General features: G+C 41.8%; 1 protein-coding gene across 5 annotated transcripts in view; it reads left to right on the plus strand.

Annotated features, from left to right (window-relative positions):
• Window positions 1-6,723, plus strand: part of diaph2 (diaphanous-related formin 2) — a 344,883-nt gene extending 338,160 nt beyond the window's left edge. For all 5 annotated transcript variants that reach the window (XM_044040248.1, XM_044040249.1, XM_044040252.1 and 2 more), the window contains one exon: window positions 5,995-6,723. In XM_044040248.1, coding sequence (XP_043896183.1) covers window positions 5,995-6,056 — 62 coding nt within the window. In that variant the 3' untranslated portion in view covers window positions 6,057-6,723. The remainder of the gene's footprint in view (window positions 1-5,994) is intronic.
• Window positions 6,724-12,264: the final 5,541 nt, after the last annotated feature.

A 12,264-nucleotide genomic window follows, 5' to 3' on the forward strand; every position in this document is an offset into this window, starting at 1 on the left:
TGGACGCCTCTATTTACGTCCTTTTTTTGTGAAGATGAAGTGGGCATGTGTAAATATGCAAAACTGTTATGATATTGTTCTGCGTATAATAGCGGAGATCTTTTTTGTCCTTGTGGAGCGGGCGACGGATTCGTCGACATTGCATATTCACAAACGTTCAAGAACAGACACGAATGAAATGGTTTTAGTGTAATCAATGGTAAACGGTGTCTTTATACAGCAGTAAAAACAGGTCGGTGTGGAATATGTACATGTGGCTTCGCCGTGCTACGTTACGTTTCGTTCGTAACGAAGAAACGTAACGTGAATTCATGTCGCCTCGCGTCTGCCAGTCGAGCTGAAAAAAAAACAGCCAAAAGTAGCCAAACGAGCCGCCCTCGCCTCGGTTGTGCTCCGCCGCAGATGTGAGGCGCTCGTCGCTTTGATCACACAGGGAGGCAGAATGTGTCTGTCATTCGCGTCCGTGTGAAACGATGTCAGCGATATTTACTCACATCTAACCGAGTTGTTATTTTTTGCCTAAACTCGAAACCAAAGCACCTCTTCAGTGTCACTAAAGAGAATCTCTTTTACCCTTCCGTATGTCTCGGGTGAACAGAAAATGACACTCATGCTGAATATATCATATCACCCCACACTGAAATAAGTATGAAACACTGAGGATGAGGAGTTTACTTGTTTTTCTGTCTGTTTCACACCGCTGGTTTTGCCGGTAATAGAATATTGATTCATTAATTAGTCCATTCTTTGTGTTACAGGCGGTGAAATGTTTCAGTAGAATTCTTTTCAGCCTGATTTGCCCCCGAAACTTGAATGAATGAGTTTCTTTGATCCTTTATTGGTAATGAGAATGTAACAACCTGTTTAAAACATCTTTACAGTTCTCACAGTAATAAGTCGAATAAATTGCAGAAAAGATTCAAATCACCAGCAATTTTCTTCCAGCCACACTGAAAGAAACCCAGGCTGTGTTGAGCTTGAAGCCCAGTTCACTCCCCTAATTTGAAGGTATATCAAGTGGCAGTGTCTACATTTCAGCTGCTTGTTTTTATGTCAATGGTGACTTGAAACATCACATAGAGAAGGATCACTGACTCTCTCTCTCTCTTTGACCTCCCCCACCCCCCTCCACCCCCATACCTCACCTTTTCCTCAGTTGTACTATTTCTCCCTTCCCTGCTTCTTGTTTGGGGTGATTACTCTTACCGCTGAATGAGGGCCTGTGCTTGCCGCGACTGTAGTTTTGTGATACTGGGACCATAACTTTCAGTGAGAAGAAATAGCTTCTCTCCCTCTGCATCCCATTTATACACCGTATCTTGTTTCTGTGTAGGGAGTTCCATTACTCTGTAGCTTGGAGGCAGGCAGAGGGGAACAGGGGAGGTGGGGTAGATGAAAAGAGGCGATAGAAGGTTGCGGCTGGTGCCGGGGCGAGTGTTGCACATGCTTCCCTCCCTTTGACTGAGGGGGAGACGCGGCGCGTTGATGAACGGTGCGCGGGATTTTAATCACGTTTATTACGCTCGATCTCATCAAAGTATAAAGTGCCGGGCGACTCGGAGAGATTGAAGTAAGGGAAGGACAGTGACACGTCGGAGGAATAATGTGTTTACTGCAAAAAGAAAGTAATTGTATTGTTTGCGAAGACACATCCAGTTAGCGGTTTATTAGGTACACCTAGTTAAACTAATGCAATCTCGTACGACATTGCCGCAATAAATCCTCCCCTCACAAAGCCTATATAATGTTCGGTTTTATTAAAATTGTTTTATAGCGGTGTTGATTTATCTTTATTATAATTTTGTAGGATTGGCTCCAGTTCCCCCTGTGACCCTCAAAGGATAAGCGGTAAAGATAATGGATGCGTAGATAATTTGTCGTCGCGATTTTGTGCTCTGCTTTTTCATGCAATGAGATGTTTCTGTGCGTTAGTGCGAACACGCGTCTATGTAGCGCGTCACAGTTCAATAGCGCCACAGAGTACGTTGTCCAGAGTGATCACAATTGAACATTATAACCTTCATGTAGGACAACCGAGTGCGGGACCGCTGTATCCGAATTCATGGGGTTCAGCCAGGTGTATCTAATAAACGCAGAGCAGAGTGTATTCCAACAATTCTTAATGATGCATCCTGTTTGTCTTCTGCAGCTATTTACACACCTGATTAGTGAGTGTGTGAACCTGACCTTGTTATCGTGGCCGTGATGAATGTGATAGATTTTTGGGCCCAGACCCAGACGCTATCTAACGGACGTAGCATAGTCGTTCTCAATGTACCACATGTTCTGTACGAGCCGACGTGAGGTCATTCCTCAAAGTATCCTCTGCTTAAAGTGTTTGATAGATGACTGGCAGCTTTTCCTTCTCTTGCACGTCGTCGAGTCCTTCATCACAACGTGATTCTAAGCAATTAGCCGTTGATGACAGTGACATAAAAGTCCTGTTGGTATTTAATCGTTTTTTTTGGGAATCCATCTGGGAAAGTGCGCTTCTATCATCTGTCATAACATGAAATGATGTCTCATTGGAGGCGCTCCTCCAAACAGCCTCTGCTTTCGCTTCTTCTCCTGTTATCGGGGTCTTATCCACAGCCTCTTGTGTGTGTGTGTGTGTAAGCCATTTCTCCGTACACCGTTTAACCACAACACTTAAAGGTCCAGTGTTTGACCTCTAGGAGGGTTTTGATAGCGTATCCTAATCAAAAACGTATTTGTATTGTGTAGAATTGCTTTTAAATAAAACTATTTTGGTTTTTGTAGCCTAAAAAACTAAAAGTAGTCGAAAAAGTTTACTCCGTATGGATGCGATTCATTCCCAGCGATACTTTCGCACGACGAGCGGGCATCGCTCCGGGTAATCCTGGCCTGGCCTTGATGCGAGCGAGCAAGTCGTCAAATAATGTGGTATAGAGCGCATATAGCAACTGGCAACTGTGTGACGTCATCGGGAGAATCTCAACGCTCTCTCAATCTCAATTCTTTGCCAAAGTTGATCATTCTCAACTCTAAGCGTTGAGAATTACGCCACGCGAGAGTAGAGAGAGCTGTAATCGTGTTTACATGCTTTCAGGTACTGTATGTCCAGGCCACCGTAGTTCCCTGAAGTGCTTTTGAATGTGAGGGGTGAGCAGAGGAGTCCTGTGTTTGTTGTGTCGTTCTTACACGTTGAAACCTGGACCTTAAAGCAACAGTGTACTTCCATGTGTGTGTGTGTGTGTGTCAGTTACCCCCATCTCCATCTGCCCACATTCACTGAAATCCCTGGTGCATTCAGTAACATTTTGAGAAACAGTCCCAGCCAGCGTTTAATTAAGTTTTGATATCCAAACATCTCCCTGCCGTAACGTGGATTGCCTGCTCTTCTTTTTATCAATTTCTTCTTCTGTGTTCTTGTGCTCCTCTGTGTCGCTCCTGCTGTTACTTGGAAAGATGTCACCTCTGGGAGAAGCAGGTAACAAAGCCATCAAAACCGACGCGAGTAGAAAGAGTCACCAATCAGACCTCTAAAAAAAAAAAAACGTAGAGTTTATCCTTTGTGTGGATCTCTTCCTTTTCCCCAATCTAACTGTGTTTCCCTCTCTGCTTGCGTGTATTCAATTCAGTAGAGGTTAGTTGTAATGTTTCCCTCCCAGTAGAAATAGCTGCTGTTTGTTCAATTGTTGTGATAGATTGATGTGAGTTGGGAAAAGATGGGCTTTTATCCACCTGAAGATAGGAACAGAAAAGTCTTTATGAGAAGCCAATAGCTTTTCATTCCACTGGTGGATCCTCAGACGGGAGATGCATTTTTTCCTACAAGTTTTTCATTTTGCAACGGCTTTGACTAAAATGTCCCACGTACTTTAAACCCCCTCCTCCGAGGACACTTTTCATTTGTAATTTGACAAACAGTTGTAGGTAGCACCTATGCACACGAATAATCTCACAAACCTGCTGCCTTTTCAAATAACACACTCTCGTCTTGGTATCATGCACCTGTTCTTTGAATCAAGATGCAGGTTAAATGATGAGTACCCTGAGGGTAAGATGTGGGCTGGAGCCTGAGGTGTTTTGGGGGGGTAATCTCTTTGTAATGTCTTTATAAAGTCTGGTGTAATTTGACTTAAAAATGTTGTTTTTCTTGGCTGGAACATCTAGTATTTATATTTATGTACCCTCTATTTAAACCCTAAAACATTTTCTTTTTTATTCTTTCTTTTCACTTGTCTCTTAATTCATTTAGGGTCTCAGTTGTATACCCAGCACACTTTCCCTCCCTATTTCCAGTGGTAAATGTGACCTGAGGTGACAGTGAGTTTTAATGCTCCTCTGAAAAGACGGAGGGTTAAAGGAAAACTGCCTGACCAGAATTGGGGTTACAGCACTTTGGGCTTGCAAATGATTGGCAGGGACAGAGAGTGTTTTATTTTGTCATTGTTGTCCTCTTCATTTGTTTACTTTGTGTTTGTTTGCAAGAGAACTGAACAGCGCGTGGATACAACAATGAGAGCAGGCGCATAATAGCGTCACTGATCATTTAACATACACTCGTACATGATGCATATTGACTTTTGTTAAACAGAATACAAGAAATGTTTTTAAAAAAACATCAGCGTTCCTTCCCTCTGTCGTGCTTTATCTCTCCTCCTGTGCGCCATCTGTAAGATGCTTTGTATCCAATCTGAAGGAGGAGAGCTCTCTGTTCTCGACCGTGCGATGGCTGCAGTACGAGTGTGTGCTTTGTCCTATAGTCATCAGAGTCACTCTCAGCTCATTACCTGACATGATGGATGGAGCGAGTGCCATTAAACAACGGCCAGCTCGGGACGCCTGGCACCCTACAGCTGGCACTGACTAATGGATATATCGGTGGCGGCGCGCTTGGAAATACCTGGGAGTCCCGCGTGGGTGCGCCTGCAGTCGCCTCCATGGCTGTGCTTTCTGCTTGTGTCCGGCCCCACCTGCCACCTGGCTCCCCGCTGGATGCCATGGGCATTTCTGGGCAGCCGCGGACGGCTTGGACGACATCGGAAGGCAGTGTTTGTTCGACTCTGTCATAGCGCTGGCAACAGTGAAGAACCTAAAGTGTGTTTGGCCCGGCTCTCTGACCACAAACATAGCAGTGAAACATTCAGTGTCACTAAGCGCCACAGGGTGTATATAGTTTCAAGCCTCCACACTGAAAAGTGCTGTATTGACTGTGGTGTTATGTAATGTATATATATATATATATATATTTATATGTACAGATGGATGCAAGTTTCTTTTCAGATGTGCTTCAAACTTTCACTCGGACTCATGAACGAACTGCTTTGTGTGACTGGAATGTCACAAAACGTGGAATCTGACAAACACAGATTATCTAAGTGGATAAAATGATGATGTGTTTTGATATATATGCACATATGTTGTAACACATAACTCAGGAGCAGGAGCTTGTGACTTGTTCTTCAGTTAGAGATTGTTAGCGTAACCTCGTTTCATCGCACAAAGAAGTCCTTGTTGCCTTGTCTGTGTCCCTATATGTGTACGTACCATGTATGCAGTCATTACTCTTCTGCCTCCTCTTGATTCCCAACCACTTGTGTGTGTTCCTGGCTGTGTGTGTGTGTGTGTGTGTTTACTTTGTCTCCTGTGCATATGCCGCATCTGATGTGAGAATAGTTGAGGGGCTCTCGAGTAGAAGCCTGGATCAGGAACTGAATGGAGTTACTATGACACCAGACACAAGCACCTCCACTCCAGCAGCTTCTTCTGTTTCTCCCTTCTCCCCTGCTGCTCAGCTCTCAATCAGCCTGGATTTGCTTCATGTTGTTTCTTCCCTGCTTTCAGTCTATTTTCTGTGCCTCCTTTAGTTTTTCTATACAGTCTTTCATTTAGTTGAGCTCCTGTGTGCCAGCATGGATCAATGTAACAACACTTTCTTGTTCTTTCCCAGTCTCTCTTTCTCTGGTTTTGATTTTGTGTGTGTGTGTGTGTGTGTGTGTGTGTGGTGTGCTTTTTTTTTTTGAACAGACCGCCGCACAGTCCTGGAAAGGTCTCGCTCACGCCACAACGCAAATTACCAAGCTCGATGATCACCCGCGCCTACCACAAGACGCTAGATAAGTGCCAAAGAGGCCTGCGAGGTGGAGACCCAGAAGACATCTGAGGGAGGAACAGACCACCCCTCACTGTGGCACACACACACACACACACACACATTCACACGTACACTTGCAGCACCAAGGGACATAAAAAGCCTAAATGAAGCATAGAACTGAAGGATCTACAGTCTATAGACACATAGACATAAATCTGATTCCCTCCCTGAAAATGTTCATGACCTAAAAGGGTTTGATTCATAAATGAGAACAATGTCAATGTGACGACAGTCGTCTGTATGGACTCTTTGAAATCAAAACACCGCGATTGACACACAGATGTGACACAAGGTATTTTTCAAGTCAGCACGTGGAAGAGTCCACAAACCTCGCGAGAGATTCCCACGGGTTTGACAATGCCCGGATATTGCAACATTTTTAATATTAACATATTCCAATCTGTGTATTATCTTCTTCTTCTTCTTCTTTTTTTTTGTTTAATATCAAAGCTTTAAAAAGCAATCCACAAACTATCTTTATGAAAACTTTTTTTGTGCGCCACGTCGAATTTTCACAGCAGATTTTCAATATTTTCCTTCCCCCTTGAGGGTTTTTCAGAACAATACTAAAATAAGCTTCATAGGGGAAAATGAAACTTTTTTTTTTTCAATAAGATATAATCTCCACAAAGAAACATGTTTGCGAGACCGCTGTTTCATCTAGTGGATTAAATTTAAATCCACACGTTTCACTGTTTCCGGGATCGCTGTTTGGTACATTAATCTTAAAATGTGGAATAACTTGCGTGGATCCATAGGCATTCAATTTATTAATTATTTCAAAACCCTTTTGACGCTGTTTTTTTCTAAACATCGGAACATTTCTCAATGTTCGGGGCGTTTGTGAAACAAATAAGGTGAAATTGGGCTTTAAGATTTAGTCACGATTTCCTCACACGAGCTATGTATTCATATATTCATGCTGAGGGGCGGCCCTGTACCCTTACTGCCCTTAACTGTAAGCAGATGCTACTAAAAAAAAAAAAAAATCCACAAGGAGTGAAATCGACTGAGGAGGGGGGCGCGGGGGGGGACAGCGGACAAAATGATCCTTGTCTCAACAAGTGAGTCTCCAAACGCCCTCCAATTCCCTCGCACTAATGGCGTAAGTGACCCTTTTACCATAACACACGTTACTTTTAGTGCGACCATAACTCTGTGTGTGAGTGTGTGTGTGTGTGTGTGTGTGTAATCGGGAACAGGCGCTTCAGAATAAGAAACAGGATTCAAATCTGCCAGTGCTGCTTGTGATGTGTGTGAGTTCCACGATGACACCCCGCCCCCCCCTTTACTCAGCGCGCATGCTTCTTAAGAAAAAAAAAAATAAATAAATAAATAAATAAATAAAATAATGCAATTTTGCTCATCTCGACTCAAGGTGCAGCCACAGTGCTCGGAGAAATCTGCATGTTTAAGAGGACAATATTGTTTGGGATATAAGGTCGGAGCAGGTGTCTGCACAGACACACGGTGACGTACACAGCAGACACAGATGTCCTTCTTCCAGTCACCCTTTGTCCTGCTGTGCCAACGCGCCTGTACACCCTTCGAGTATTCTATTTTATATCAGTTCTCAGTGGACACCAGTTACTCTGGTGATATTTGGTGTTTTTTGCCATGTTATGACTTCATATGATATTGTGCCACAGTGACCAGTGGCTTAACAACTGCAGGTGTTTCTTTCAATGTTTAAACGACTAAGATTTTTATTTTATAACCCCCACATGTGCCACTTGTGTTCTTTGTTTTTGTTTTGTTTGTTTTAGGGAAAACACCACGCCATGACAGGAAAATCCATGTTTTATTCTGGATATTAAAGGGAGTACATGGTGCTCTAAAGGAACAACAAGAATAATAATAATAACAATGATTAAAAAAAAATAAAAAATGATGTTGTACAGACAAAACAAATTTTATTTAATTTTAGGCATCGTTTCATAATCATCTTAACAGTGTTGTGATTATAAAATGATAACAATGTCCTGTGGTTGTTTTTTTCCATCTAAAACACTCAAACATCTTTTGTAAGGTGTAATTTATTTTTAAAGTTTTAAATATGACGTGTAATTACTACATTTTAGAAGAAATAAGGAGTTAGCCATTGTAGAAGTTTGTGCATCTTTGCCACAACAGCATAAAGCATTTATTTTTATTTTTATTTTTATTTGTTTTCTGATTAGTGCAACATAAAATTGATAATGTTGGTTTTGCCATTCTATAGACAAAATGGCCCGGGGACCAGAAGCTGAAAATGTATTATTACCGTTTTTCTTATGATAAGCAGCTATAGCTCAGTAAATGTCAACTTAAAGAGAAACTTCTACAATGACGACATTCATCATCAACCATGTAAGTGATTGTTATGTTTTCCCCGTCGTCTTTTTAGGAAAAATCAGAAATGGGTGTTTTTATAGGAAATAGCAGGTGAGTTTCTCCTCCGTCATTTTAGTGTCCGTTTGTGCCTGGGCCGAGCATCCCCTTTTGTCTCGTAGCTTGTGACTAACACCCCGTGGTTAGGTGTTCATGGTGATTGTAATACCGAGGAGGCAGGGTTATGTAATACATTAAAAAAAAGAAGAAACTTATCAAGAACTGTAAAGGTGCTATTTTTATTTGTGACTGGCGGCAAGCGCTCCGAATCCAGAGAAGTCTGCGGCACAACTAACACACGCTGAATGTGCACTTTACCTCACGAGATCTCCTGCTCAGGCAGAGGAAGAAGAACGGTTTGAGATGTCTGACATTGCCACTAACAGACTGAACTATTTGCAAAGTATGGCTTGTGGTAAATAGTTCCCAGCTGCGACATATCCAGTTCTTCCCCCAGTTTGTTAGTGCTTATTATTGATTTATGGGAGTCAACACGCGCCGCATCGCTGTTGACAAAACTCTGCCGTGTCCCTGCCTACCTGTCCGTGTTTTCATTGAGTGTGTTTTAGTGTCTTAAGAAACATTTATATTTGTAACATTTTTCAGTTTATTTGTATCCTTAAGAACATGACAAGGAAATGGCAATGCACACTGTTCTTTCATGGATTATGATACTAAATAATAACCCCCGTTTGTTATATAAACTTCTTTCTGAAAGATGCCGTGTCTTGCCTTTATTTATTCACACACGCACTGTATTTATGTTTTGAAGTCTCCACTTGTGTTTGAGGTGTAAGATTACATCGCTATTTTACTTTGCGAGACCTGCCCCAGGCAACTTATAGACAGAAATGACACAACTCTAGGTGTTAGCACATGATGAATGAGACAACTCCCACCTATAACAGCGACATATTTGGACCTCGGCGTCCCCGCTGCTTTATCTTGTGCGGTGTCAAACGTAAAGTGATAACGCTGTCATGTCCAACGGCAGCTTAGGGAAATTACCAGAGGGTCAGGAAATACATATCCAGAAAAATTGCACCTTTTCATCATTTTGCTTTTTTTCTTTTCCAGACATTAAAATCTCTAGTGTAGCTGCAAAATTCCTCTGCACAAGTTGTAGAGCAGAGTTGGGCTTGCATAGAAATTCAATAATTCGTTTGTTATTTGATACGGTCGGATTTAATATGATAACCAGGGAGGGGGTTTCCTCCCATCTCACGTTGAGAGTCAAAAAGAAAAAAACAAAAAACATTGTGCCTGGTTTTACTGTAGGCAAGCTGTGGTTTGCGTCCCGGTCCGTTCTACCTGGGTAGATCGCATGGCATTGAAAAAAAACACCACACAACAAATGTTAACCTATCATCCATTCTCACTGTCTGAGATCTCATCCACGAGACCAACCGCGTGGCCCCAGTCCAAAAACATGCAGCGATCAATTCTACTCTGAATTGACCTTAAGTGTGAGTGAATGAATGGTTGTTTGTCTCTTGATGTTGGCGTGTCCACGGTGTGACCCGCCTTTCACCCTACGCCAGCCGGGATTGGCACCAGCAACCCGCCGTGTGAAGGACAGAGCGAATGAATGATTTCATTTCAGAGAACACGACAGCCATATGTTCCTCCCTGTTTTGCTGCCCGAGTCCTGTCCTCACCCCTTAGTGTTACACTCCCCCACCCCACCCCCAAAAACATCCTTAAATACGATGGCATGTTCTCCGTGCATGTGCCACGTCCCTTCCCTGCTGCTGCATGACATCATGAAATTAGGGTTGACATGGTGAAGTAACCCTATGGCCTCTCTCGTCCTCGCTCTCTCTCAGACACACACACACTCAAAGCTTCATTCCGTGGAGCTCAGGCCTGATCTTCTCTCGAGTCTCTCCTCCTCCTCCTCCTGCGCCTCCTCCCAGTGTGTGCAGCCAGACAGATGGAGATTCATCTCTCAACAAGCTGTGTTTAGAGATGTGTGCTGTACAACACAACTCTAATTAGGTTTATTGTTGATCTTAGCAGGTTAATTTGTACTTGGCTGCAAGTGTACATGCTGAAAGAGGCCAACCTAGTTCTTTATAAGGCACCAGCGTTGCAGCTCAAAAGAAGGGCAGCATTTTTTATCATCTTGACTTCCCAGGTGTTTCAGAAAGATAATACACTCATGCTATATTTGTCTGGTCTGGTGTAATTGCACTTTGTACCAAAGGTGAGATATCTGTCTTAGTTGGGACACTAGAAGCAGAGACGAGGTACAGGGAGTGTGTTCGCTTAATGAGCTTAGGGGTGCATTTGTGTGTATGTGGCAGATATTGTTTATTTATTTATTTCATCCTGTTTTCTTATTTTTTTTTACAACCTCCGGGTAAGTAGCCTTGTCAGAGTCTGAGAGATGAGCCGGGCCCACACAAGTGCTATTTTCTCTTCCCAGCCTCTTCCTTCACGCGACACACACCGTGTTGTGTTTCTAATGTGCCCGGTGACGGATCAGTTGTCAGCGGAGTACAGCATAATTATGTTTCATTTTGCATTTCCACCTACTTGAGAATACACAAATATTATGGAGATGAGACAAAGCAGACAGTAACGATTCCCTCCTTACCTGAGCTAATTCTGTCTGAGGAGAAATCGTTTTCAAGCGGCACTTTGCATTTAAACGGGTTTTTAATAAATGCACGTGTGCGTGAGGATTTTTTTTTTATGTGGAAGGTTCCGCAGGTGTTTCTGCCTTAAACTGCCTCATGCAGTCTTTATTTAAGTATGTCAAATAATATGACTATCTGCTGCAATGCTGCTGCAGTGTTTCCCAGATCAGGTACAGAAGGCTGCTAGTTTTCTAACACCTAGTTTTTTATTGTCTCATTTTGGAAGACATTCTATACTATGACTTTTTTGACTCATTTTGGACCACATACTATACTATGACTTTTTTGACTCATTTTGGACCACATACTATACTATGACATTTTTTACTCATTTTGGACTACATACTATACGATGACTTTTTTGTCTAATTTTGGACGACATACTATACTATGACTTTTTGTCTCTCATTTTTGGACGACATACTATACTATGACATTTTGTCTCATTTTGCGACCACATACTATACTGTATTTTTTGCCAAATTTTTGGAAGACATACTATACTATATTTTTTGACTCATTTTGGACCACATACATACTATGACATTTTTGATTTTGGACCACATACTATACTATGAAATTTTTGACTGATTTTGGACCACATACTATACTATGACATTTTTTACTCATTTTGGACTACATACTATACAATGACTTTTTTGTCTAATTTTGGACGACATACTATACTATGACTTTTTTGTCTAATTTTGGATGACATACTATACTATGACATTTCGGAGTGATTTTAGACGACATACTATACTATGTGTTTTTTGTCTCATTTTGGACGACATACTATATTATGATTTTTTTGTCTCATTTTGGACGACATACTATACTATGACATTTTTCACTGATTTTGGACAACATACTATACTATGACATTTTTGACTCATATTGGACCACATACTATGCCATGACGTTTTTGACTCATTTTTGACCACATACTATTCTATGACATTTTTTACTCATTTTGGACTACATACTATACTATGACATTTTTGTCTCATTTTGGACGACATACTATACTATGACTTTTTTGACTGATTTTGGACGACATACTATACTATGACATTTTTGACTGATTTTGGACCACATACTATACTATGACATTTTGGAGTGATTTTGGAC

Source organism: Solea senegalensis, linkage group LG12, assembly GCF_019176455.1.
Source record: "Solea senegalensis isolate Sse05_10M linkage group LG12, IFAPA_SoseM_1, whole genome shotgun sequence".
Classification (NCBI taxonomy): Eukaryota; Metazoa; Chordata; class Actinopteri; order Pleuronectiformes; family Soleidae; genus Solea; species Solea senegalensis.